This window comes from Monodelphis domestica, chromosome 3, assembly GCF_027887165.1.
Source record: "Monodelphis domestica isolate mMonDom1 chromosome 3, mMonDom1.pri, whole genome shotgun sequence".
NCBI classification, from domain to species: domain Eukaryota; kingdom Metazoa; phylum Chordata; class Mammalia; order Didelphimorphia; family Didelphidae; genus Monodelphis; species Monodelphis domestica.
The window spans coordinates 281331584-281356275 of NC_077229.1; the positions used below are offsets into that span (position 1 = coordinate 281331584).

Genomic DNA, 24692 nt, shown 5'->3' on the forward strand with positions numbered 1-24692 from the left:
GATAGAGAATTGGGGGAGGGAGGGAGAGGGAGAGGGAGGGAGAAGAGAGAGAGAGAGAGAGAGAGAGAGAGAGAGAGAGAGAGAGAGAGAGAGAGAAGAGAGAGAAGAGAGAGTGAGAGAGAAGAGAGAGTGAGAGAGAGAGAGAGAGTGAGAGAGAGAGAGAGAGAGAGAGAGAGAGAGAGAGAGAGAGAGGGAGGGAGGGAGGGAGAGAGGGAGGGAGAGAAGGAGGGAGGGAGAGAGGGACAGATTATATACAGTCACAGTCTCACACGGATGTATTGATTATCAGGGCATCCCAGTAAAAGTTGGATATAGTAAAAATCCATCAGAGAAAAAACCCAGTAAAATCATATAGGAATAGCTGTGGAGAGAAGGAGTTTGCTAGTCAGAAGGAGTATATAACAGGGATAGAATAAAGATTTTTAGAAATAAAATATTTGAAGCTAATCAAAATTAAACTCATGACAAAGAATCTCAGTTCTAGTTTTTGTCTTAGGAGTATAAAATGTTTTAATCTTTATACAAGTGATAGGTAGAAAAGAATATGAGAATACTTGAGATTCAATATGCCCACATTACTCTCTTTCCTTCTTCCTTAAGGATTACTACTACCTACATTCCAAGGGAAGAGCCTCTGTGTTCTTAGTGGTTTCACCCACAATCAACTGGAAATCAGTATAACACTTGCAGTCTAGAAAGTCTTATAAATAAGCTGCTTATAAGTGCATCTTTCAAATCTCACTAACACTTAAGAAAAAATTCACACAATCAATAAAAGACCACTTCATCAGAAAAGAAAAAATAAAAGCAAAATCTGTGGTTTCATAACCCAGTTTAGCAAAGGCCTCTAATGTGGCAAAACTGATTCAAAAAACATTGCTTCTCAATTTCAGTAAAATACAGAATGTATAAAATGCTTGCCTGTCTACCTCCTGAAAAAGAAGCAAAAGTTCTAACAAACTGAGTAACCCAATGAAAGGTACTTCACTTACCTAAGGACTGAACATTGCAGCTTCCTTCTTGCATTAATGTACACAACCATCAATCTCCAAGGGGTCAATAAAAATAGCAGGCTACAGTTTATTTTCAAAAATATTTTCAGGAACCCATTCAAGCTCACCAAGGCTAGGTAGCTACATGATGATTATTTTCAACCAGATTGAAATTGCTTTCGATTAGTTTACTTACTAAGCTGTCTATGCCTGTATATATCACTTGGGGCAAAATGCAGGGAAATGCCACACTGGTATATCTACACAACAAACAGCTTGTGATTCTTTTAGCTACAATAAGGTGCCTGTTATTATAAAATGTTAAGAACATTGCAACTGAAAGAAAATTTCTGTTACTGATTATTCTGGATCATTTTTGGGTCATTTTAAAATTCAGTGGAATACACATTCACACATGAATTATATTCCAAAGATCTGGACTATTCTGCTCATGAAAGACTATAACATTTGTTAATAAGGGAAGCAATGTTTTATAGGGAGGTTAGTTTATCTCCTCATCACTTTGACCCAGAGATATCTTATAGACCAGCATTGTTCACTCTGCTTAGTAACTTAGAAAAAGCTTTCTCTTTAACATATATAGTGATAAGTAAATATTTACAAAAAACCTTACCATGTATATATTAACATATATATAATATACATATTTTAGAAAAATTGTAAACTGAAGAATTGGTGATCTTATACATCATCTTTTTATGCAATTCTTTAGTCAGATGTTTGGTGGTGGTGATGGTGGTGAAAAAATAAAAAGTAAAATAAAAATTCCCTCAGAGGAAAAAAAATTTCTACCACGTCAAATCTCAAAATCTCATCAACCTGAACTCCCACTGAGCTAAGATAATAGAAAACAATTATAGGTTAACAAGCTGTGTGAACTTCAGGCAAGTCTGGGTTTCAACTTCATTCCTGGGAGGAAAAATGTGGATTGTACTAGCTAATCTTGAAAGTCTAATCAAGCTCTAAAATTTTTTAATTCTTTGACACATCTAAATAGAGATATGGACATCCTCCACTGATGCCAAATGCAATCACTACATGCTTTCTCATGCTTTGCAGATTATTATGTATGGTTTCTCTAGGAATCACTCAACATGTAGGAAAGCTTTGTCATTGTTCTTGTAGTCCCTCACAAATATCAACATAACATGCAAGTTTATTCATTTGTTAACTCCTGTTCTTAGTATGTGACCAGTCTGCATCATTTTCAGGTCATCCATTATCATCAACAATGCCTTTCACACCATTTCTTGTAAGATAAGTTATAGCCACTTAAATGCTTCAGTCTGTCCAACCTGTACCTTCCCTCAGTTTCTATTTTCTATGATTTTATTGTTTATCTTTCGCCATAAATAAAATCATATTCTATTTTCTGTAAACTATAATTTTATGTGATCTTAACTTCATCAATATAAGAACACATTTTGAATCATAACTTTATATCTAAATTGAAAATATTGTTGTTGTTTTTTTAAACCCTTACCTTCCATCTTAGAATCAATACTGTGCATTGGTTCCAAGGCAGAAGAGTGGTAAAGGCTAGGCAATGGGGGTCAAGTGACTTGCCCAGGGTCACACTGCTGGGAAGTGTCTGAGGCCAGATTTGAACCTAGGACCTCCTGTCTCTAGGCCTGGCTCTCCATCCACTGAGCTACCCAGCTGCCCTTGAAAATATATTCTAATCTCTTATCTATCTTAAAAGAAACCTGCATCTGAGATCCTCAACATCCTCCTTCCCTCTCCCTATTTTGGCTGGTAGAGACAGTACCAATTCAATGATCTTTTATTAAGTGCCCACATATAAGGCAAAGGAGATTTAATAGAGTGTTGGCCTAAAGCTAAGAAATCAAGATTATATTTGCCAGATACCATTCAATATAATAGCAAATATCATCTACCCAAAGTGCATGTTAGAAAAGTGAACATTTTCTCTTTCTATGGAAATCAACTCATAAGCAGTTGCTTAAGGAACAAAGAGCTTCAGTGACTTGCTCAGGGGTTACATTGCTAGAATTAGGATCATCATTTGAACCCCAGTTTTCCTAACTCTAAGTACAGCTCTCCACACTGCTTGTAAGATTAATATTATATTATGAGTGCAATAACCATAGTATATTATTAAGAGCAAAATATAATGCGCCGTTATCATAAAATAAAAGACTGGCAAGATGCTAGATTGACTGGCTCACTATACTACAGAATGCTGCCTTTTCCCATATGTTTCAGGCCAAGAGCGCAGACTACAGAATTATGACAATAGTCCTCTTGGCTAACCTAACAACTCATTCAGCTCCCCAAAGCACTGGTTCAGCTAGTATGCCTGCAAAGACTGGCCACCACCAAAGAATTCAGTGGCTTTAACTATGCCTCGTGCTTACAATTGCTTCAACTATATGAGCGAAGCCTTCCCTTAAGAGCACAAAACAAAAGGCACGAACTCTACAACCTTTCAGAGCAGTCATATTCCTCAAATCCTATTATACGAGAGTTTCTACTCATTCTTAAAGGAAAGTTTTAGGCTTCACAAAACCACGAACTTAGGAGTAGGTTTGATCCTGAGCCACAAGTGTCTACAAGCATACACACATACAATAGCATTTTGAATTTTCTTAAGATTTTGGTTCTCCTTAATATGTTTAAAAAAAACACAAAGAAAAAGCTAATGAGATGACATCTGACAAATGGCCTCATGAACATCGAAAGGCGGTCAGAGACATACAGGCACACTAAATCATAGACAGAAAGGAATTCCAACTGGAACAATCACATAATTTGCTTAATGGACAGCAGGGGCTGCAGACAAAGATCTCCCCCTCATTCCCCAAGCTTTTATATTCATAGCTCTAGGGGGAGGAAAAAAGAAAACTCCAATCTTTTCTCCAGTTTGTGCTTAAGGGATATTGGCAGGAAGTTCTGCTCCATTCCTGTCATTGACATTATCTAATACCCAGAAAACATGCTTTGTACAATTAGAGTATTTCAATATGATGGTGCGATAAAACAAGTCAATAACACGCAGTGATGCATAATCTGGTCACATGTAATCAACAAAGTATATGCACTTAGGCATATCACAGGGCAGAGGAAGAAGTAACCATTACAATAATTTTTACAAGTAACGTGGGAGACAAAAACCCAGGCAGCGTCTCTCTTTTTCATCTCATTTGAACCATGCCTGAGATAAGGCAATATCATTCGTGCTCATGTCCCTTTTAAGCTCTCTTGAAAATGCCACATGTTTCAGCTTCTAGGAAGGGGACATGTTGTTTCGCAGACATTTAAAATTAAAAATAGACAAGAGTGTTGATGGCTCCACTGAAGTCTTGAGCCTGAAATGGTCATATGGTCATGCAAAGGTGACCTTGAGTTTTTGAAGGGTCTGCCAATAGAGCATATGCCCTGGTAGGGATTACTAACTACAGGTTTAAGGGCACCTTGTGTGGCTGCTGTCCCAAGTGAGAAAAGACTCGTCAACCATAAGTTTGGCTACAAGCATTTTTGGATCAGTTATTATGTGATTCATGTCTCTGGAGACAGTACTCCGCAAAAAAATTCACAGATCACTGGAGTATCAAAGGAAGGATGCTGACAAAAACTCTGAAAAATAGTTGTTAGAAAGAAAGAAAGCACCTGGGTGTTTTAAAAAGTTTTCACAGAGGGGGCAGCTGGTAGCTCAGTGGATTGAGAGTCAGGTCTAGAGACAGAGGTCTCCCCCCAAAAAAGAGTTGGTATTCAGATGAATTGGGTACCAAATTCCAATTCTGTTATTTATTATATGTGGGACAACAGGAAGGAGGGCTGGGTGACAATCTCTAAAGGTTCCCCCTCCAGCATCATGATTCAATGAAAACTTTTTCATTTGGAGGGCAAGGAAAGCATTAAGAGGAGAAAAAATTCAGACCTAAACAAAAACTGTAGGTGAGCAAGCATAAATCTGAATAGAACGATTGTAATTTACATTCTCACTGCTTTAGAATTTTCAAAGCACTTTCATAGACATCTCAATCGGCCCTCATAAAACTTGTTAAGTATTCACTACAGCAAGAACTACTAGAATGAAAACACACACACACACACAGTTTGCCTCTGGTTGAGCATTCTTCCAGTCAATCAATATGCATTTATTAAGCACCTACTATGAGTCAGTCACGAAGCCAGGTACTATAGACAGAAATATAAAAATCAGTGATTATCTTTGGGAAGATTCTAATCTAGTCAGTGGAAATGTATGTGTATACAACACACATTTCATACAGATATATTATATATATAGTTATAAATTATATATATAAACTTTTTATATTTATATGTAATAAATATATATACATATATATACTTATTTTATACACACACACATACTACTTTCAACTTGCTAAGAGTTCAATTTTCTGGGTGAGCACTGGAAATCAACCAACGCTAAAAATTGGGGCTTGACTTATTCTTTGTTGTTAATAATGTACTTTTTTCAATTTAAACATTTATTATTGTGCTTTTCACAATGGATAAATATTTCTTTCTTGGAGAGAGCTTAATTATAAACTTCAGGAAGCTTTTGGTACAGGGGGTGGGGAGAATGAAGATGAATACTTTGAGAAAGTGATTTAAATTAATTTGAACAGTAAAAAAAAGTGTTAATAATGTAGATGAAACTTAAAAGTGTATGCTCCTCATTAAGGCTGTTGAACACTGATTGGCATACATATATATATATATATATATATATATATATATATATATATATGGATATATAAAATGTTGGGGAGAAGGCACCGTCAGCTAGGGAAGATTAGGAAAGGCTTCGTGAATTAAACCTTGAAGGCAAGAGACATAGCTGGTGAAGTGCTCTATGAGAGGAAGAGTGAGGAGGCCAAGTCTGACTGCATCCTATAGTGGGTGAATGGAAGTCAATCAATATATATAGGCTAAAGGGCCAGGTTGGGAAGGTCTTGAAATGTCTAAGAAGTTTATTTTTGATCTTGTAGGCACACAGGAAGCTTCTGGAATTTATTCAGTAGAAGACTGGCATTGGTCAGACCCGTGCCTTGGGAAAAATCACTTTAGCAGCTATGTGAAGGAGACACATGAAGCTATTTCAATAATCTGGGTGAGAAGTGATGAGGTCCAGAACAAGGGAGGCAGCTGCACAAGGGAAGAAATGGGGACTTTCTATGACATTATATACCACACTACCTCCCACAGTAAGAACTGAAATAAGATGATTTTTATAGTTGAGAGGTGAGGGAAAAGTCTTATATTTTGAAACTTCTCACAATCTAGAGTATCCATAAGTACTTTGCTACTCAGACACATTGATTCTAAAAACACACACAACACAAAACTTCAATAAGGGAATATGACAGAGGCCTGTGAAAATCTAATTAGTTCTGGTTACCAAGGAATTTTCTAAAAACAACTTTATAAAGGAGTCTCAGAGATATTTAACATTAATAGGTAATTTGAGTTTAAATCAAACTACATGAACCAAGTTTCTTGCCTTTCAAGTTTCAATGACTCGTTTTTATAATAAATAAGTCTATGAGAAAAAACGTCATTAACTGAAATCCTAGCCCTGTCAAATTAAAGTTCAAGGAAAAACACCATTTGTTCACTCAAAGGTACCTAGTTATACTTCAGATTTAAGTTTATATTAAGATTTAAAGGGTTGAGAGCCAAGCCCAGAGGTGGGAGGTCCTGGGTTCAAATCTGGCCTCAGATACTTCCTAGCTGTATGACCCTGGTGGTCACTTGACCCACATTGCCTAGCCCTTACCACTCATCTGCCTTAGAACAGTATTGATTCTAAGGTGGAAGGTAAGGGTTAAAAAAAAAAGATTTAAAGGGAAAATTGAAAATGAATAAATAATTAGATATAAGATGAGTCTACTACATTCAAAATTCCTTAGTGCCATAGCTCCTAAGTTAACCAATAATTCCTACAAACTTTTATAAGTAGTTAAACCCATGAACTCACATTTCAACTCTATTCAAAGCTGAACATGAACCTTTGTTTCATGAACTAGCTCACTTTTACAATCCTATGTAGCAATACTTTAAGATCCACTTCAATCTTTAGGAAAAGTTTGATTTTTGATTCAGCATATGAAGTGGAATTTACTCAAATAAATTTAAAAACAAAAAGTCTGGACAAAATACTTGGCAAACTTCACTCCCTGTCATCCAGGATGTTTAGACTGAGCCCCTTTCCCCACAAGGATGGAGGGACTGGGAACAGATAGCTAGAGTGGCTAATGAATGACTATTTATGACTTTATCTGGCCCCTGACTCCAAAGGAATTCCATCAAGTCCTAAGATTAGCTTTTATCTGACCTACTCATGGTTGATATATTCAATGACAAAAACCCAAAAGTACCTCCCAACCATGCTAATGGCTCTCAATGATTCATTATGCCTTCTATCTCATACTTTAAGGGGGGTAGCTAATGGCTCCCATGGCACTTCTGCTCCTAAGGGGGCTGTGCAGTCCTCTTCTGCTTCCCAGACAGTAGGAAATGAGCCCCTTCCACACTGCTCTTCTGGTCCAAAATGCTGCCCCCCAGTCTCAGTAGAGGTCAGAAGATTACGGCACTCATACACCATTTGGATAAATTTTTCTACTAAAGGTTTTATGGAATATACTGATCCAGGTTGGGCTTCTACCATTGGAATTTTACTCCTTGTTTCTTTGAGGGCCACCACTGAACTGGTCTCCTTATTATAATGAATTCTCAGAGAATGACCAGGTCATTTGTATATATTCGGTCTCTCTCTCATTTTTCTCACTCTTCTTTCTCTCTTTTTCTTTCTCTCCCCGCCTCTGCTTCTTTCTTTTTTCTCTTCTCTGTCTCTCTCCCTGCCTTTGCCTCTCTTTTTCTCTTCTCTCTGTCTCTCTCTCATATGTGTATATTTGTACATATGTGTGTGTACACACATACTCTCTCTCTCACATACACACACACAGAGCTAACAGCCAAGCGGAAGCCCTTTAGTCTCCAGTAAGTGACTTAGAACAAAACCGGGTCTCCCATAAGCAGACCCCAGCATTTCTTAAAGAGAAAAAAAGACAAGAGAAGGCAGGAAGCATTAAAATGGTCCAAGAATATCGCTACTAGCTGAAGCCCTTGGATCTACTTAGTAGGGTGTCATCAAATATATGAATGAGAAAAAGCTTGCCCTTGCCACTCACACTATCTATCTATATACCCTCCTCATCCCTCTAGAGGAAAGGGAATAATCTAAATTAGGTAAAAATAAGCTAAAGTCGGTGCCCTTCTGAGTAATGTCTACATAGTTATCTTACCAAAACAAAATACAAACAAAATCCCACAACTTTACCCATCTTTGTTCCTCTAATACGCAATTATATCTCTAAGATATAATTATTATTCTATTTTATTCTATAAGATTATATAATTAGATATCATTATATCTTATAAGGTATTATAGTTAAAATATTATATCTCTAAGATATCCATGTTATCAAGTGTTAGGCTACAAAGGATACCAGTTATATCATTATATTAATTCTATTAAATGCTTATATGCTAAAAATTAACCTTGGAATGAGAAGACAGAGATTCAAAGACCTGCCTCCAACATGGGTGCCATGGAGCAAATCACTCATCTTCCAAGTGTCTCAAGCAACTCTCAGACAATAAGGTTTTTTTTTGTTTTTTTTTTGGAGGGGGATGCCCAAGAGCAAATCACTCAACTTAAAAAGGTCTCAAGCAACTCTCAGACAATAAGTTTTGGGGAAGTTGCTAATCCTCATGAGGAAAGTGTTTATTTCTACACCAAGAGTTCCTCATACGAATAAAATCATAATCCCAGAGTAAAAATAAAAATACACATGCCCTAACTTTATCGTAAATTCATGAATTTCTTATAATAGATAATTGGAAGGTTTCTGTACTTTTGATATTTTTCTTTCATATACCTCCAATCTTGATTTGCAATAGAAGTCTTACTACACACTCTTTTCTATTTCATTTTCTGATAATTGTGTCATTAATCTAGGTATCACTGTTTTAAGGTATATTAGCCTGATATAGAGTGAATTAGCATTACATGGCTCTGAGGCCCCCTTTCAGAGATAACATAAATTGTATTTTTCTTTTCATAAGTTTCTCCTTGTCCTCTAACTTCTCCTTAAGGTCCTTTATTATATAATTGAAAATCTGTTACCCTAAAAAAAAAGAACTACATTTCCCAGGAGCCCACTGACTTCTTGCCATTACATACTTCCTGGAGATAGGGGATATTAGGCAAGGAAGGTCCCTCCTCTTTACTTCCTGTCTCAAGCTTGATGATGGTAAGGCAGGTGTTTGAACTGGCTGATCAGCCATGGACATGTGGTCTTTATTTCGTATCTTCTTTATTCCTTAATTTCTAATGATCATTAATAAATCTCTTAAAATACAATATTTCATTAGAGATTTAATTTTTGTATTATACTGCCATGATGGCAGCATCAGATTATTTTTCATCCAGTTTTCCTTTGGGATGGATGACTAACTTGTCCCAAAAGACCTAAAGTCACACACAATTTGTCACCACATGCTCAGTAATGGGAAGAATGAGATTCAAGGTAATACATGACTTTTTGGTTGATGATCTGTTAGTGGCATCCACAATAAGCTCACAATTATGTGTCCTTCCAATGAATCTTACTTCCCCTATAATTTAAGTCTAAAAAAGTCTCCTGGACCCTGTGAATCCAACCGAAGCTCCTTTCACTCTATATCAGGCTCTATACCTTAAAACAGTGATACCTAGATTAATGACACAATTATCAGAAAATGAAATATAAAAGAGTGTGTAGTAAGACTTCTATTGCAAATCAAAATTGGAGGTATATGAAAGAAAAATATCAAAAGTACAGAAACCTTCCAATTATCTACCATAAGAAATTCATGAACTTACAATAAGAGAAGAATATGGTCCCTACAGATTCATTATAGTGACTGAAGAACTCATACTGGTTCCTACAGTAGAGATGATTTAGGGATTTTTTTTAATGACCAATTTGTTGCAAAAAACATATAACATAAAAAAGAAATATTTCTTTTCAAATGATACCATTGAGAAGAGGTTGTCCTTCATGCACATCCCTCGATAAGACAGCACTGTAAACATCTTCAGGAAATCCAGTCTTGCATAATGTGATTTCACCAGTTGCCTGTATTGGTGCCTGAAATACAAGATAAAATTTGTGTAATAATCGTAACCCCCTTCAACTAAGCAACATTCTACTTCGAAAGGAAAAAAAAAAAGAACTCATTTCTCTTCTAACTTGTACAAACAACTCCTTTGTTTCTGAATAGCTACAATTAGAACATTGAGGGCAAAGGGTTAATCTTTTTGATAACTGGAATGGAAGGAACAAATCCCACTTGTCTAGTAAGAACTAAATACTACACATTCTGAATTCTTCTAACTATTGAACATTTCAAGTAAAATGCTTATTGAAACTCAAGTGGAATTATAGGAGCAATAGAAACATCTCTTACACTATAATAAACCTTGTATTAATCACCACCATAAAGTTATTTTTAATACTAGGAATGAGACACTTTAGCATTTACTTTTAGAGTTTTATTAGCATTCTAAAGCATTAGGTTATAGAGTTTCTCTCTGACTCTCCTGTGTATATTGACAAAAGAGATGAAAATTTTCTATAAGAAAAGTGGTAATTACCCCCAACTCAAAGATATCATAATTACCCTAATTTTGAAATATGACTGCAATAAACAAAACCTAAAGTCTAATTTTCCAATTAAATGTATAACTTTCTAAAATATACTTTATATTGTGCCATAGCAACATAATTCGATTTCTAACTTAATGAATCATGTAGCATTTATGATGCTTGAGGGAAAATTCCCCTTAAAATTAGTAAACAAGCAGCTTTTTGTTTACTTTTACCCTTTCTTGTTCAGTGTTCTTAATTTCCTAAACTGGATTAAAAATCAGATCACCAGTACATTCTCTTTCAGTCACCAATACATAGCCATGATTTTTTTAGCCTACTTTGGCCCAAGCTGTCTTTACTTAGTAAAATTCTAATAGGAATTTAAGTAACTGAAAGCTCTGTGGTTTCTGTGGTATATGTGATATATAGATATGTGGTAGATGTCAGTAAGTTATTTCCCTTAAAACATTAAGTATAGTTAAAATTTCAAACAAATTTCTTTCAGGCTCACATTACTTATCTACACTTAATTTGATTAGTAGAAGATTCAGCATTGGTACAAACCCTCTATAAACTATAAAATAGGTTGTTTTATTAAGGTTCATTTCTTCTTGGTTATTTGGAACTCAAAAAAACATTTTCCCCACAATGTTGTGGGCTTTCCAGGCCAACCAATAAAAGCCTAACTATAACTAACCTCAAAAATAACACTAATAGAATACTGTGGGAACTCAATGATTGAATAATAAAACTTCAGTGAGAAAATGTGAATCTGAGTTCCAAATGAAGATGTCTGGGGCATTACCTGTCCTCTGCTCCAACATGAACATTTGGGAGATTAGGAGAGGAAAAGGAAGAGAGAAAAGCTGTGAAAACCTAAAAATGGGGTGAGGGGGAAAAGGGAAGGGGAAAGCAATGAGGAATAATAAGTAGGAGAGAATTCTTCCTAACTGGTGGTCAGGAGCAGGGCTTAGAGTTCAAATGGGGATTATCAGCTGGCTGGCCCACCAAAGTTTTCCCTTTCACATCTACTGGCAGCACACTGCCCCTGAGGAAAAACTGAGAAGCAGAGACTAAGGCTTTGAGAGTGAAGTAGTGGTAGTAGAGAATGGAAGCCCAGGACAGAGTATGCATCAGAATCCAGGGCAATGAGAAGGATATGCTTGGCAGGCAAACCCCCAAAGGGAACAAGCCTACAATTCCATCTGAGGGATATAAGCCAGGTGTGTTTGTAAATTGAGGATAGTCTGTGTTACTTAATTAAAGGTCTACATTTCCTAAAGCATTCCCATTGCTTCAATATTTTACTCATTTTATTTTGTTAAAGAGAAAAATCAATTCTAAATGCATTGAAATCATATTACATACTGCCTCTGTAAGATTTACATCATCTCAAAAAAACAAAAACTTCTACTAAACCTGATTCGTCATCTATGAAATGGAATATTATGACAGTATCTACTTCATAAGGATCAAAGGAAGTTGAAAGCAAGTAAAATACTAAATAAATTTCAGCTATTATTATAAGAAACAGAATACTTGGTTTTGACTCAGAAGACTAGATTTAAATGCTGTCTCTGACCCATTGAGATGATGTGACCTGAGGCAAGTTCCTTAAATTCTGAGTATCTCTGCAGTTCTCCAAGACTAAATAGCAGAGGTGTTAATCTGGACTGGTAGAGACAGTGCTATTATTGGGATTTCCTTATATGAATGAATGCATAAGCCTGTCCCAAAAATGTATTGTTTTTATTATGATCATCATTATTATTGATGTTATTGATAATGTTGCTTTACATTACAAAGACAATAATTGGTATTTATAAAATATTATGTATTTGTATAAAATTAAAAGAGCCTTGTAAATCATCCATTCCATTAACCCTCTCATTTTACAGATGAAGAAACTGAGGTCTGGAAATGTTAATTAATTTATAGTAGAGTGAATAATGAAGTAGAAACTGAGCCAAAGTATTCTGCCTACTTTTATCTACTCTTGCTAGAAGATGAAGTACAAGCCATCAAAGAAGATAACTAAATACAAAATGTTCCAGAAGTCTTAGTGTAACTTTGAGTGTTAATAACTTAAATAACTATTGTTAATAGTTTAAAACAACACTAAATCTTTGAGGATATTTTATATTTGAGACAAGGAAACAGACAAAGAGACACTAACAGAGAATTACACAAAAGGAAAGTCTCCATTAAAAGAAGGTCTCAGTCTATCTGAAAAAATAGAAAAGTCTCAATGTTGGAAGAATAGATGAATAGACTTAAAGGTCTACTTAGTCATCTTAGAGTCAAGGTCTACTTCATTATGAATAATTATCATTATTATTCTTTCATTAAAGTTCTATTCTGAAATGCCATCTTGGCATAAAGATGACCTTGGGGTCTGAAAAGCTAATCAGTCAGTCAACAAGCATTTATTAAGCACCTTCTATGTGTCAGGCAATGCTAAATGCTGTGCTCTCAGGGACCTCACAGTCATATAGGGGAGACAATACACAACTATGGGCAAGTAAGAGATATTCAAGATAAATTGGAGATAATCAACAGAGTTCCCTAGCACTAGCACTAAGAGAGGTTGGGAAAGGCTTCTTGTAGGAGGTGGGATTTTATCTGGGACTTGAAAGAAGCCAGGGAATCCAGAAGACAGAGATGAAGAGGGAAAGCCTTCCAGGCATGAGGTGAAAATAGGACAAAAGTGGGAGGGGATGGAGTGTTTTTGTTCAAGGAACAGCAAAGAGGCCAGTGTTTCCTGGATGAGTATAAAGTATAAAGGGACTACAAAAGTAGGAGGGAGTCAGGTTATAAAAAGCTTTTCAAGAAAAACAGAATATTTATATTTGATCCTATAGGTGCCAAGGAGCCACTGGAATTTTTTTGAATAGAGGAATGATCTGGTCACTTCAAGGAGTTCAATTTGACAGCTGAGTAGAGGATGACCAGGAATGAGGAGACATGAGAGACAGGGAGGCCATGATGAGGTCCTGTACCAGGGGGTGACAGCATCAGAGAAGAAACATTGGGACATATAGCAGAGATGTTATGAAGACAAAACCAACAGGCCTGGATATGAGGGGGTGAGAGTGAGGGAGGATCCCGGGATGGCACCTAGGTTGAGAGCCTTGATAATTTGGCAGATAGTAGTATCCTCTAGTATTAGCACACTAGTAAATCTTTAACAATCAGCTCGAAAAAAATATGTACAGAACACACTTAAGTTTAATCTACATTCCTGACATTTTCTTCCTCAATTTCTTAGGCCCGGACAATCAATAATCAACAAATTAAGCCCCAATTTGAAGCCATTTGCCTACTTCAAACTGATTTGAACTGTTTGAACTCCAATACACCTTTGTTTCTCTGGGGAAATGGAGAAGAGGGAAGGGCTAGGAGGGAAAGAGGAGTTCAATTATGGATACATTGAGTTTAAGATAGTCAAAGGAGATATCCCATTCAAAATGTCCAACAGGCAGACTGAGACTGAAATCTAGAAGTCAAGAAAGACAATGGGGCTGGCCACGTGCATCTGAGATCAACCATCAGCACTGAGATAATTAAATCCTTGGGAGCTGAGAAGACAGCCAAGCAAAATAGCATCAGGAGACCAGAGGACAAAGTTCTGGGAGATATCCAACAGCAGACAATGTGGCTTGGACAAAAATCCAATGGAAAAGATTGGGGAGTAATCAGAGAGAAAAAAAGATTGCAAGTTTTGCCCAGCAAGGTGGAAAGGTCTTCAGTATATCCGCAAGGATGAACTGCATGTGACAGGTTCATCACTAGAATTTTGGCAACATGCAAACAAGATTTTCAGGGCCAAAATCATATAGTGCCACTGGAGAGGGTAGAATCTACCTCAATAACAGAAGTGCCCAATACTGATAAAATCATGGATCATTTTAAGTATTAGTATATTTTTGTATTAAGCTTTCAAAATGATCTTACATAAATTATTTGATGTGAGCTAATGGCAAGTGTCTTTTTTTTTTTAATGATTTTAAAGTCCAGAAAGGAAGTAGAAAAACGAGACGAGTATAAAAGATGGGCAAAAAATAAGCAATATCCAGAGAGATGGTGAGCAGGAAATCTCTCAAAATCCTCTACCCACATACCTTATTTCGCTTCAAGCTACATAGCTTCCAAATTGATATTCCTAAAGCACAAGTCTGGCTACATCATTCCTGAAGAAACTACTGTAGGTCCTTCCCATTGTGTTTAAGAGAAACTATAAACTCTTTTTTGACCCCTAAAATCTTTATAATCTGGTTCCCTCTTACTTGCTTTCCCTGCCCCCTCACTTTTTTAACCAAACCAGACTGCCATTCCCCATATAACTTGCTATATCCCATTTCTTTTTTTTTTTTAATAACCAATCTCTAACCATTCAAATATAAGCTCAAAGGTCATCTGTTTTAGGAGGCCTTTTGGAATATATTATGCATTTACTTTTAAGCAAATAAATGCATTCTATCCGGCTGGGAGGGCCTCGTTTTTTAATTCATTTTCTAGTTTGTAGCACAGGAACTGGAAAACAGCAGTCACTTAATAAATGGTCTTGATCTTTGATGGATACTTATTTCATAATTCTCAGGGGAAAAAGTTTCTTTGGATGAGAATCTGCTTTTATAAAGTAAAAAAAGAGAAAACTTTAAAATACTATATGCTACAATATTTTAAAATGCTAATAAATTTGCATTTTACTAAGTTAAAGTTTTTCATTTCTTATCTCCTAAGTGTGAGGCTCCTTTCACACTACTAAGACAACCAAACAATACCACAAACACAATGACAACATAAGATATGTCTTCGAACCTAGAAAAATTCTATATGAACATATGTGATTTGACTCTCACAATAAGCCTAGGGGTAAAGATAGAGAGGTATCCCCACTCTACAGATAAAAAAGCTAAGGCTCACAGATTAAGTGATTTTATTTGCAAATTGTCACTGAGTTATTAAGTGACAAACTTTGATTTCAAGTGCAGAACTCAACAAAAACAATGACTTAAAAACATTTGTTTTAAATTTTAGAATTTACACTAATTCATAAAAAGATTTCCCTGCCTTAATTCATGTTTCTGTGAATCCATGTACAAGATTCCACAATGTTCAAGTTGCTCATCCATGGAGTTCATATATTTCCTTAAACATCCTTCATATTCACTTTTAAAACCCTTATCCTCCTTACTCATGGAAAATATGTGCACAAAATACTCCATTTTGTTATTAACCTACCAACGGACCATTCCTATAAAGAATGGCCCCAAAACTTAATCTCCTTTTCCCAATTTTACATATTATAGTTTAAATTTCTCCATTTGAATTCAACTTGGGTTTATCAGATACAAACTAGAATGGACTCACTTTCAGAAACATGTGTATGAGAGAAAGGGAGGCAGAGAGACAGAGAAAGATTATATAGTTTTCATCCAAAAATATAGGTAAGCCTGGCATAAGATTAAAATTAATATCCAAATACTCCAAGTACTATTTTTATAAGTCTTATTAATAATAACTTGAAGCTGAGGAAAGAATAGCCTTATTCTTTCCTAAAGAACCTAAAAAACCTAAAGAGGAGGTTCCCAACTATGGAGAGCAGGAGTGTGTGTGTGTGTGTGTGTGTGTGTGTGTGTGTGTGTGTGTGTGTGTGAGAGAGAGACAGAGAGACACAGAGAGAGAGAGAGATTACAGAAACTTATCTTGAAAATGTAAGGATGCAACGTGGGGAGAAAAAGGGAAAGGATTCTGCCAAATGAAGTCCATGAAGTCCAAGGGTACAAAATTCTATTTACGCACTGGAATCTAGGCTACACAATGATAGAAAACTGGGCCTATAGACAAGAATACCCAAATTCAAATCTGGCCTAAGGTTGCAACCCTGAACAAATCATTCAACCTCAGTCTGCCTCAGCTTCTTCATCTATAAAATGGGGCTGATATCACCTCTCTGATAGAGCAGTTGTAAGGATCACATAAGATAGCAGCACAGTACCTGGCACACAGTAGTATTAATAAATGTTCCCTTCCCTTTCTTCCCCCTCAGTAATTATTACACTCTTCACTATTCCTTTTGAGTTATACAACAAAGAAGCAGCATCAGGGTTTAACTGGCCTCAATTCCAGCAAAATTTGGGTTCAAATCTTGCCTTTGACACATATACTGACAATATCATCACTTTGGACAAGTCATTTAATATCTCTGAGCAATAGGCTATTTTAGATGACTATTAAGTGGTGGAGAACATGCCGACCCAACATTTGGACATGAGTTTCCTTAGATGGGAATTCCCTATTACAAGGAAGTGATAAATTCGCTCCCTAACCTTAAGCTGCCCAGGACAATTAGACCATGGTAGAGAAATTAAGCCTAAGGCTTGTGACAGAGGCTGGCACATAAGGAAAGTGCCAGGCTGAAGAGTGTGAAACTGATTACCTTGGCGGGGGAGGGGCCCCCAAGGGATTAGAATCTTGAGGGGAAGACTCTGGCTGGTAGAGGAGTTGGTCTCTCAGTCTTGAGAAGCTGAAGAGAGAATGTGGAAAAAATACTTTCTTCTGAGGGTTACCCACCTTTGTTGCTGGTGACTGGAAATTTTCCCCCCAACATTTCCCAATTGAAAAGACTATTGAAGAAGAAACCTGAGAAAGACATTTTAAATCTCTGACTTTACTTCAGCTCCTGTTGCCCTGAGTCTGAACTGTGGCCAAGGGACCAAACCAGCGTGAATCAACCTGACTTCCTCCCAAGGGGTTCAGGCTGCCAAGGCCTGAGTTCCCCCCAAACTCGAGGAGGGAGGAAAAGGGTTTTAGATAGAGACAGGGACCCCCTTATACCAATTCCCTTTCCCATTCTTTACCCGCTAGTTATTCTTTGTATTACTCTGATTGAGTTGACATTAAAAGTTATCTATTCCCCAAGCTGTGAACAAGTGTGAGTGAATAGATCAAGGGGAGACTCTTTGGTCAAGTAGTGAAGGGGGGACAAGAGCGAATCTGGGAAAGCAGCCTTAGCTAAGGAGGGAAGGCAGAAGGGGGAAAATCTTCAAACCCCCTCTCCTCTCTCTGAGCCAACCTTAAACATCAGTTGTCTCCCCTGAACCCCACTTTGAGAAGGGAGGGTCTCCACTCTTTCTCCTTCTCTATACTGAAAGTCTTAACTCCTCTAATACAAACTAACCTCCCCTCAAATACAGGCTCTTTGTCTCCTTGTGCATTCACAACTAATTTGCTTTGTGAACTTAGGGTTCCTGTTAAAGAACATACCAAACTCAATGAGCAAAAATCAACTTTTCCACAGAAAATAAGCAGTAATACATATCCCTCCATGAAACATAAGCTAATATTTTACCAAACCTAATTTTAATGGGCTCATTATTGGGGCTAAGTAAATCATGATCACATTGTTACTTCAGAAAAGACTCTAACTCACTTTCCATAAATTTCAGCATTCATCAGAGAAAGTTTTTAAAGTGGTTAATTGATCAGCTGGTAATTAGGATAATTTCAAGAACTGCCCAAGGCCCCTGTCAGCACACTCCTAATTTTTGCTTTTAACCCAATTTATCTTCCAGTGGCAAGGTCCATATAATCAAATTTGGCAGACTCCCTACTGCCCATAGAGGAAGCTTCATTCATGATGTTGGAGGCAACTCTATTAAGGGAATGCCTAGAGCACCGCTGCTCTGGCTCCGAGGCCCTTCTGATTTTACAGGGCTGTGTGTTGTAGTGTGCACATGTCCATGCACAATTTTCAGCATCTTTATCAAATTTTTATCCTGATATTCATTGTCAGGGACCTGAAGTTAACCAGCATGGCAGAAAATAGTGTGTATCTTAGGGTGTTGATGAGGTGCTTCCCAGCAAATAAGTACTGGGATCACTTAGCAAATCTCTGTGATCAACTTACAGTGCCATTAATAATATTATTGCTAAAAATAACAATAGCATTTACATAAAGTTTATTGTGTGTCAAGCATTTGCTAATTATAAATATTATCTCATCTGGTCCTCACAACCACCCTAACAATGTAAGTGCTATTATCCCCATTTTACAGCTGAGGAAAGTGAGGGAAACACAGGGTGCACTGGCTTGTCCAAGGTCACAAAACTAGTGTCTGAGGCAGGATGTGAACTTTTCTGTCACTGAACCCAGTGCTTTATTTATTGTTCCATAGCTAGCTACTATAATTAAATGTTTAATTAAATATAGCATTCTCCTCTTCACTATTCACCCTAGGCCAGTGATGGTGAACCTTCTCCTCTTCACTATTCACCCTAGGCCAGTGATGGCGAACCTTTTAGAGAATGCATGCCCTGCCCCAGACCCTGTGCCATATCCCACCTCCCCCAGAGACCCTTGTATCAACCCTCCCACCTTACTCCAGATAAGGGAGAGTAGCGCTCCCATTAAGCTGCTGGGCAAAAGGGCAGGTAAAGTGAAAAAAATGTTTTCAGTGCAGTAAATAGGGGGAAGGGAGCAGCTCCCAGAGTCCCTCTACCTTTCTAGTAACAAACTCTGGTGGGCACAGCTGGTGTGTCTTAGAGAGGGTTCTATGTGCCCTTTTTGGAATGAGTGCCATAGGTTTGCCATTATATCCCTAGGCTATAGTGCCTCAAAGATATTCTATTTTCTAAGAGCATAATCTTAAACCATGGAGAACTTGTGGTTTTTGTTTTTAATATTTTACTTTTACCAACTATCTGCAAACACAATTTTTAACATTCATTTTAAATTTTGAGTTCCAAATTCTTTCTCCCTCCATTCCTCACTGAGGCCAGCAAATTTATTTAGACTACATATGTAGAGTCCTGCAAAACATATTTCCATATTAGTCATGTTGTGAAAGAAATCACAGACCTTTCCCAAAAAAAATCTCAAAAAAAAAATAGTATGCTTTATTCTGCATTCCAACTCCAAGAGTTCTTTTTCTGGAAGTAGATAACATTTTTCATCATACATTATGGAGCCCTTTGGATGCCACTTTCCAACAAGAAGTTAATCAATCATGTGCCTAGATCCTCAGATTCTCACTGAGGAAAGGAGCTGTTTACATATCTGCACCATCTTCTCCAATTTTTAAAGTGCTGAGAAAATACTATAACTCAACTTAGTCTCAATAATGCCTTCAAGAGGAAGAGTGAGAGAACTAATGAGAATATAAAATGACAACTCAGTAGTCAATCTCTGCTCTTGACAAGATTTTGGGCAGTGTCTTTTGGCCTACATAATATCCATCATTAATTATGTGGCTTTATTATGAATAGAAATAAGTATGTTTGTTCTTTATTATAGAGAACATAGTCTAACCTCCAGAAGATAATCAATCTCATAAAAGCATGTTCCCATCAGAAGATCTCAGGCCTGGATGGTTAGGAAAGCTAAGTTAAGCTGATAAAGTCATCAAGCTCCAAAGCCATTCCAATTGGCCTTGCCAGTCATCCAGAGCTGATTATATCCTGTCAGATACATTCACTATTGGAGTGAAAAAGTGAAACATGGTTGTATAATGATCCAGTTTTAGTCAATTTCTTTTACACAGTGGTGTTCAAATGTAGTATCAAAGAGTCTGATACCTGGTGTTAGACTTTATTTTCTGTTCCAGAAGAAACTCTTTCAACTAAATGGGTCATATGCTTCACCAAAAATCTGCCTCAAAAAACCAACTGAAAATATCTGCATATACTCATAAAAATATACATTGGGAACTTGAAGCTATAACTATTTAATAAGTAGCCTGAGGGAGTGAATAGGGCACTGTACTTGAAGTCAGAAAGAGGACCTGGATTCAAATTCCTCTCACACATACTAGATGTATGACACTGAGCAAATAATTTAACTTCTTGCTCAGCTTCCTCCTCTGTTAAATAAGGTTTGTCCTGATGATCTCTGGGGTCCCATTCCAGCTGCAAATCTATAATCCTGTGATAATGCAGGTAATACACATTATAGATCAACTGCCAATCCCTTTACAGGTCCTTGTGGTCAGCTCTTCTCTGTGACCTTGCTGTATCAATTGCCCTTTCTCACAAATGCAGTTCTCATTCTTTTTTTTTTAATTCCCCTGTCTCTGCTATCTCTTCATAGGGATTCTTTCTATCTCTACCACTCTACTTCAATGGCTTTCCTTAAAGATGATTCATAGCTATCTTATCATCAAACCCACTGACTTTTTTTTCAGTCCTAGTACATATACTAGTACATACATAGGATATGGTATCTTGCAAATAGATGCATGATTTAATTTAATCCAATATTATGCATCTATTTGCAAGATACCATATCCTATGTTTGGCACTGGAAATATAGCTTTGAAATGCTAGAAACTGTTGGGTCTACTTTTCCCACCTTTTTGACAATTCACTTGTTCCACTTGCAACTCTGCTTTCACCTTTACCATCAACTAAAGCAGTTAGGCTGACTAAATCCTTTGGTTTGTGGCACTTGATCAAGCAGGTACAGGCTTAGAGCTTCAGACTCCCAAGTTACAAGGCAGTGGCCACACTAAGTATACCCATGAATCCATATAACAATGGGGCCCCAGGGTAAAGTAATAAGCTCTTTGGACCTCAGTTTCTCTAAAGTGATGGATCACTATCTAAAGGCCCATCTAGGTCTAAATCTATAACTCTATGAGCTTCACTCTGATTTTATACCCTGGTTCTAGCAAATGGCCTCTGTGATGAGCTATCTACTTTATACTCCAACCCCAGCCCCTATGTCTCTTTCTTGAACCTTAAAAAAAAAAAACTACTCCACCCTACTCAGACCATACTTTAGAAGATTTGATTTATCTATTTCCTGATTTGTAACAATGGAGATACTTGGTCTAACAGAATCAGGTCTTGGGAACTCTACATTGCTCCACCCTACTTAGTTTAACGAGGTCAGGAATGTCTGCACCCATACTCAAGGATTAAGTATCTAAGAAGATGGCCTTCAACAGACAAGTGCAGAAACAGCTGACAGGCCCCTGGGCTGTCCTAAGTCAAGCTAAGCTAACATTGGTACAGATGAGATGCAGGAAAGGAACGTGATTTCCTCTCTTCACTCCTTTTCCCTGGAGAGGAGGTTCTGGCTGGTAGTGTGCTAAGCATTCCAACATTTTGGCATGGTGGCAGCTATTTGTCTGGGTTTTGGCAGTGAGTTTGCCCTTGAGCTAATTCAGGTTCAGGCATCTTGGCTGAGCCCTCTTGGAGTTCAGGCTGATTCCTTCCTCTTTTACTCTCTAAAACCTTACCTTCCTAAAGCCTCTAATCTTCCCCCTAGCACAAGCCAGGCGGGCAAAATCCTAAACCCTTTCCTTCTCCCCTTCTTCTTAATTTCTTTCCACTATATTAATTAAATCCCCATAAATTTTCAGCTGACTTGGGTATTTTTTTTATTTGGGATATCCACGACAACCAATAATTAATATAGTTTAGGTCAAAATGCTAAAATTATCCTTTACACTCTCCACCCTTCTCTTGGCTCCCTGTTCCATATTCTAGTTTCTCTGGGACTGAGATCCTGCTTGCTCTTAACCAGCATCCACCTTAGCCCTGAACCACCTTATGGTCATAAATCTCCATGAAACCAACAACCTTCAAAGAGATTGATTAATCTGCAAACAAAATCAACTGAAATTCCAAGAACCTGTTTAGCTTTTCTCTGTATGTCCACTGCTAGAACCAATCAAAAGCAACCCAAAAAGTCTGTCTGGTCACCCTGTATAAGCTATCCCTGTTCTAGCTGACCTGAGCTCTGACATCCACCAGTTTTATCTACCTTCCTGAGACAGTTTCAATGACTTATTGCCCTTCCTTCCACTCCTCCTTTCTCTATTAACTCCTAAAATCCTTCTTTCACAATCAGATGCCCTTGACCTTGGTTTGGTGGGGGGCATCTAAAAGAGGGGAGTAAAAGGTGACAAAGAAAACAAATTGTACCAAATTTAAGTAACACCTAATATCCAAACCCTCACAACTAAAGTTCTTTGTAAGGCCTTCAAATATTTATATGCTGCAGTGGCTATTTTTGAAAAGAATGATCCCAGCTTTGAGTGCAGCTCTAAGGTCAATGGAATGGTTTTGAATGCTTCTGCTTGCTACAGGGAAATGAATTCAGAGGGGGGAAAAAAGCATCAGTTCAAATTTCCATGAGTAGATCTTTTATTTAAAAGGTGGGACATACAATTCATCCCCCCAAAGTCTTTTAAACTCTAAGGTAACAAGGAAAATTGTTAATTAAGTGTTTAATTAATAATTGGTATAGATCACACACAGTTTTAAATATGTCAAATTTATGGTACAACAGAGTTGTAGTTTTATGTGATATAATTATGTACAGTACATTGGGGCTTTTATATAATCTATGTACAATGTGTTTATTCCCATTTTATTGGACTCTGAAAATAGTTTTATTACTAAAAAATACTATAGAGGCTTATCATTGTAATAAGCTCTGCTTTTATGAAATTGTGTTGGTCATATCTAGAATTTAATGTTAAGACATTTGGCCCCCTTCCCTTCACTAGAACATATGAAAATAGAATCTGCCATCCAGGATTGCATTGTAGCAAAAAGAAGGGACTCAACTCTAGGGCAGAAAGCAGACACTTATTATTATTATTTAATTTTAAAGTAGCACATGAATCCACAAGGTTCTTATAATTAACATTTCCTAATTAATATTAACCAGCAATTTTCATATAGTCCAGAAAATAAAAAGAAGCATAATGGCATATTTTGGAGGGACACTGGTACCTGAGGTACACCAATATGCTGAGCTCTAGCCTGAAGCAAACAAAGTGGCCTTGTGCATCCTCTACTCAAGCTCTGGATCACACTTCTTTACCAGATCCTTCACAGAATCATAAATTTAGTGATGTAATGGTTTTGAGGCCAACGACTCCAACTATCTCATTTTACAGATGAAGAACTGAGACCTAGAGACATGTTATTTTCCTATGATTCTTACATTAAGATGATTTTTTTAAAAAATAAGCAACAATAAGATCCCATAATATAGCCAATTCTTGTATCGCTAATGGACATTAGAAAGAAACATATTAAGTTCATTAGTGATGCCACTACAATAACTATACCCAACTCAAGTCTCTAGGGTCCCCATTCATCTGGAATAAAGATACTATAAGGGTAAGGACAGACCTAGCATATCAGGGCCAAGACAAATTGGACCTGGCCTATGCCTATTGCAGTGGTATTATTATTGGGCTATTTCCATTAGTCTGCCCTAGCCATACATCTTGAGCTTTGCTTTCTGGTTAAACTTCTGTTTAACTTCCCTTAGTTCCCTGACTTTCCTTCCAGATAAGGCACATTGCTCATTTCATTAATTACTTCTGGTCCCTTGCCTCCGCTTGAGGTACAAGACTGTTCTGGGATGTGCTATGAGGGCACTGTCAGAATATTTCCATCCACATCTCATTGAGTGTATAAAACGTGCTCTGACCCAAGTCACTCTGGACTGTAGGTAGTGGTCCCAAGTGCTCCTCTCTATTCCCAAAAATGTGTAACTGCCCCCTCAATTGAGAATCTGGGGTTAGGCATGAAGCTCTACTGAGGCTGCTGGTGTAGTCTGCTGCAGCTGAACCTAGTAGCTCACCTGGCTACAGATACAGAAAAAATAAAACTTGCCCACTGTGTATACATGTAAACTTCAAAACATATCAGGTCTTGAATTTGCTGAAGAATTTTTTTATCTGCTCTTTTTGAAGGAAAACAACATGTTTCAAAGGGAGACATCCTATTTTACTGTAGAATAAATGAAAGGTGACCTTAGAAGGGAAGGACATTCCAGCAGCTGAGAGGATCCTGGAAGAGTTGGTGTTAGAGCCAAGTCTTAAAGGAAGCTGGAAAATCTAAGGAGTGAGAGCATTCCAGGCAGGGGCTACAGACCATGCGAAGAAAGGCACAGGCAGGAAATGGAGCACCATGCACAGGTCATTATGGTTAAATGATAGCATCTGCGTCACAGTGACAAGTT

The 24692-nt window shown here is 37.2% G+C and overlaps 1 protein-coding gene across 1 annotated transcript in view; it reads right to left on the minus strand.

The window, feature by feature from the left end:
• The window catches only part of CDH2 (cadherin 2), a 266200-nt gene that overhangs the window by 225034 nt on the left and 16474 nt on the right, over positions 1-24692 (minus strand). Inside the window, exon 2 of the mRNA XM_007487574.2 lies at positions 10090-10201. Coding sequence (XP_007487636.1) covers positions 10090-10201 — 112 coding nt within the window. The remainder of the gene's footprint in view (positions 1-10089; positions 10202-24692) is intronic.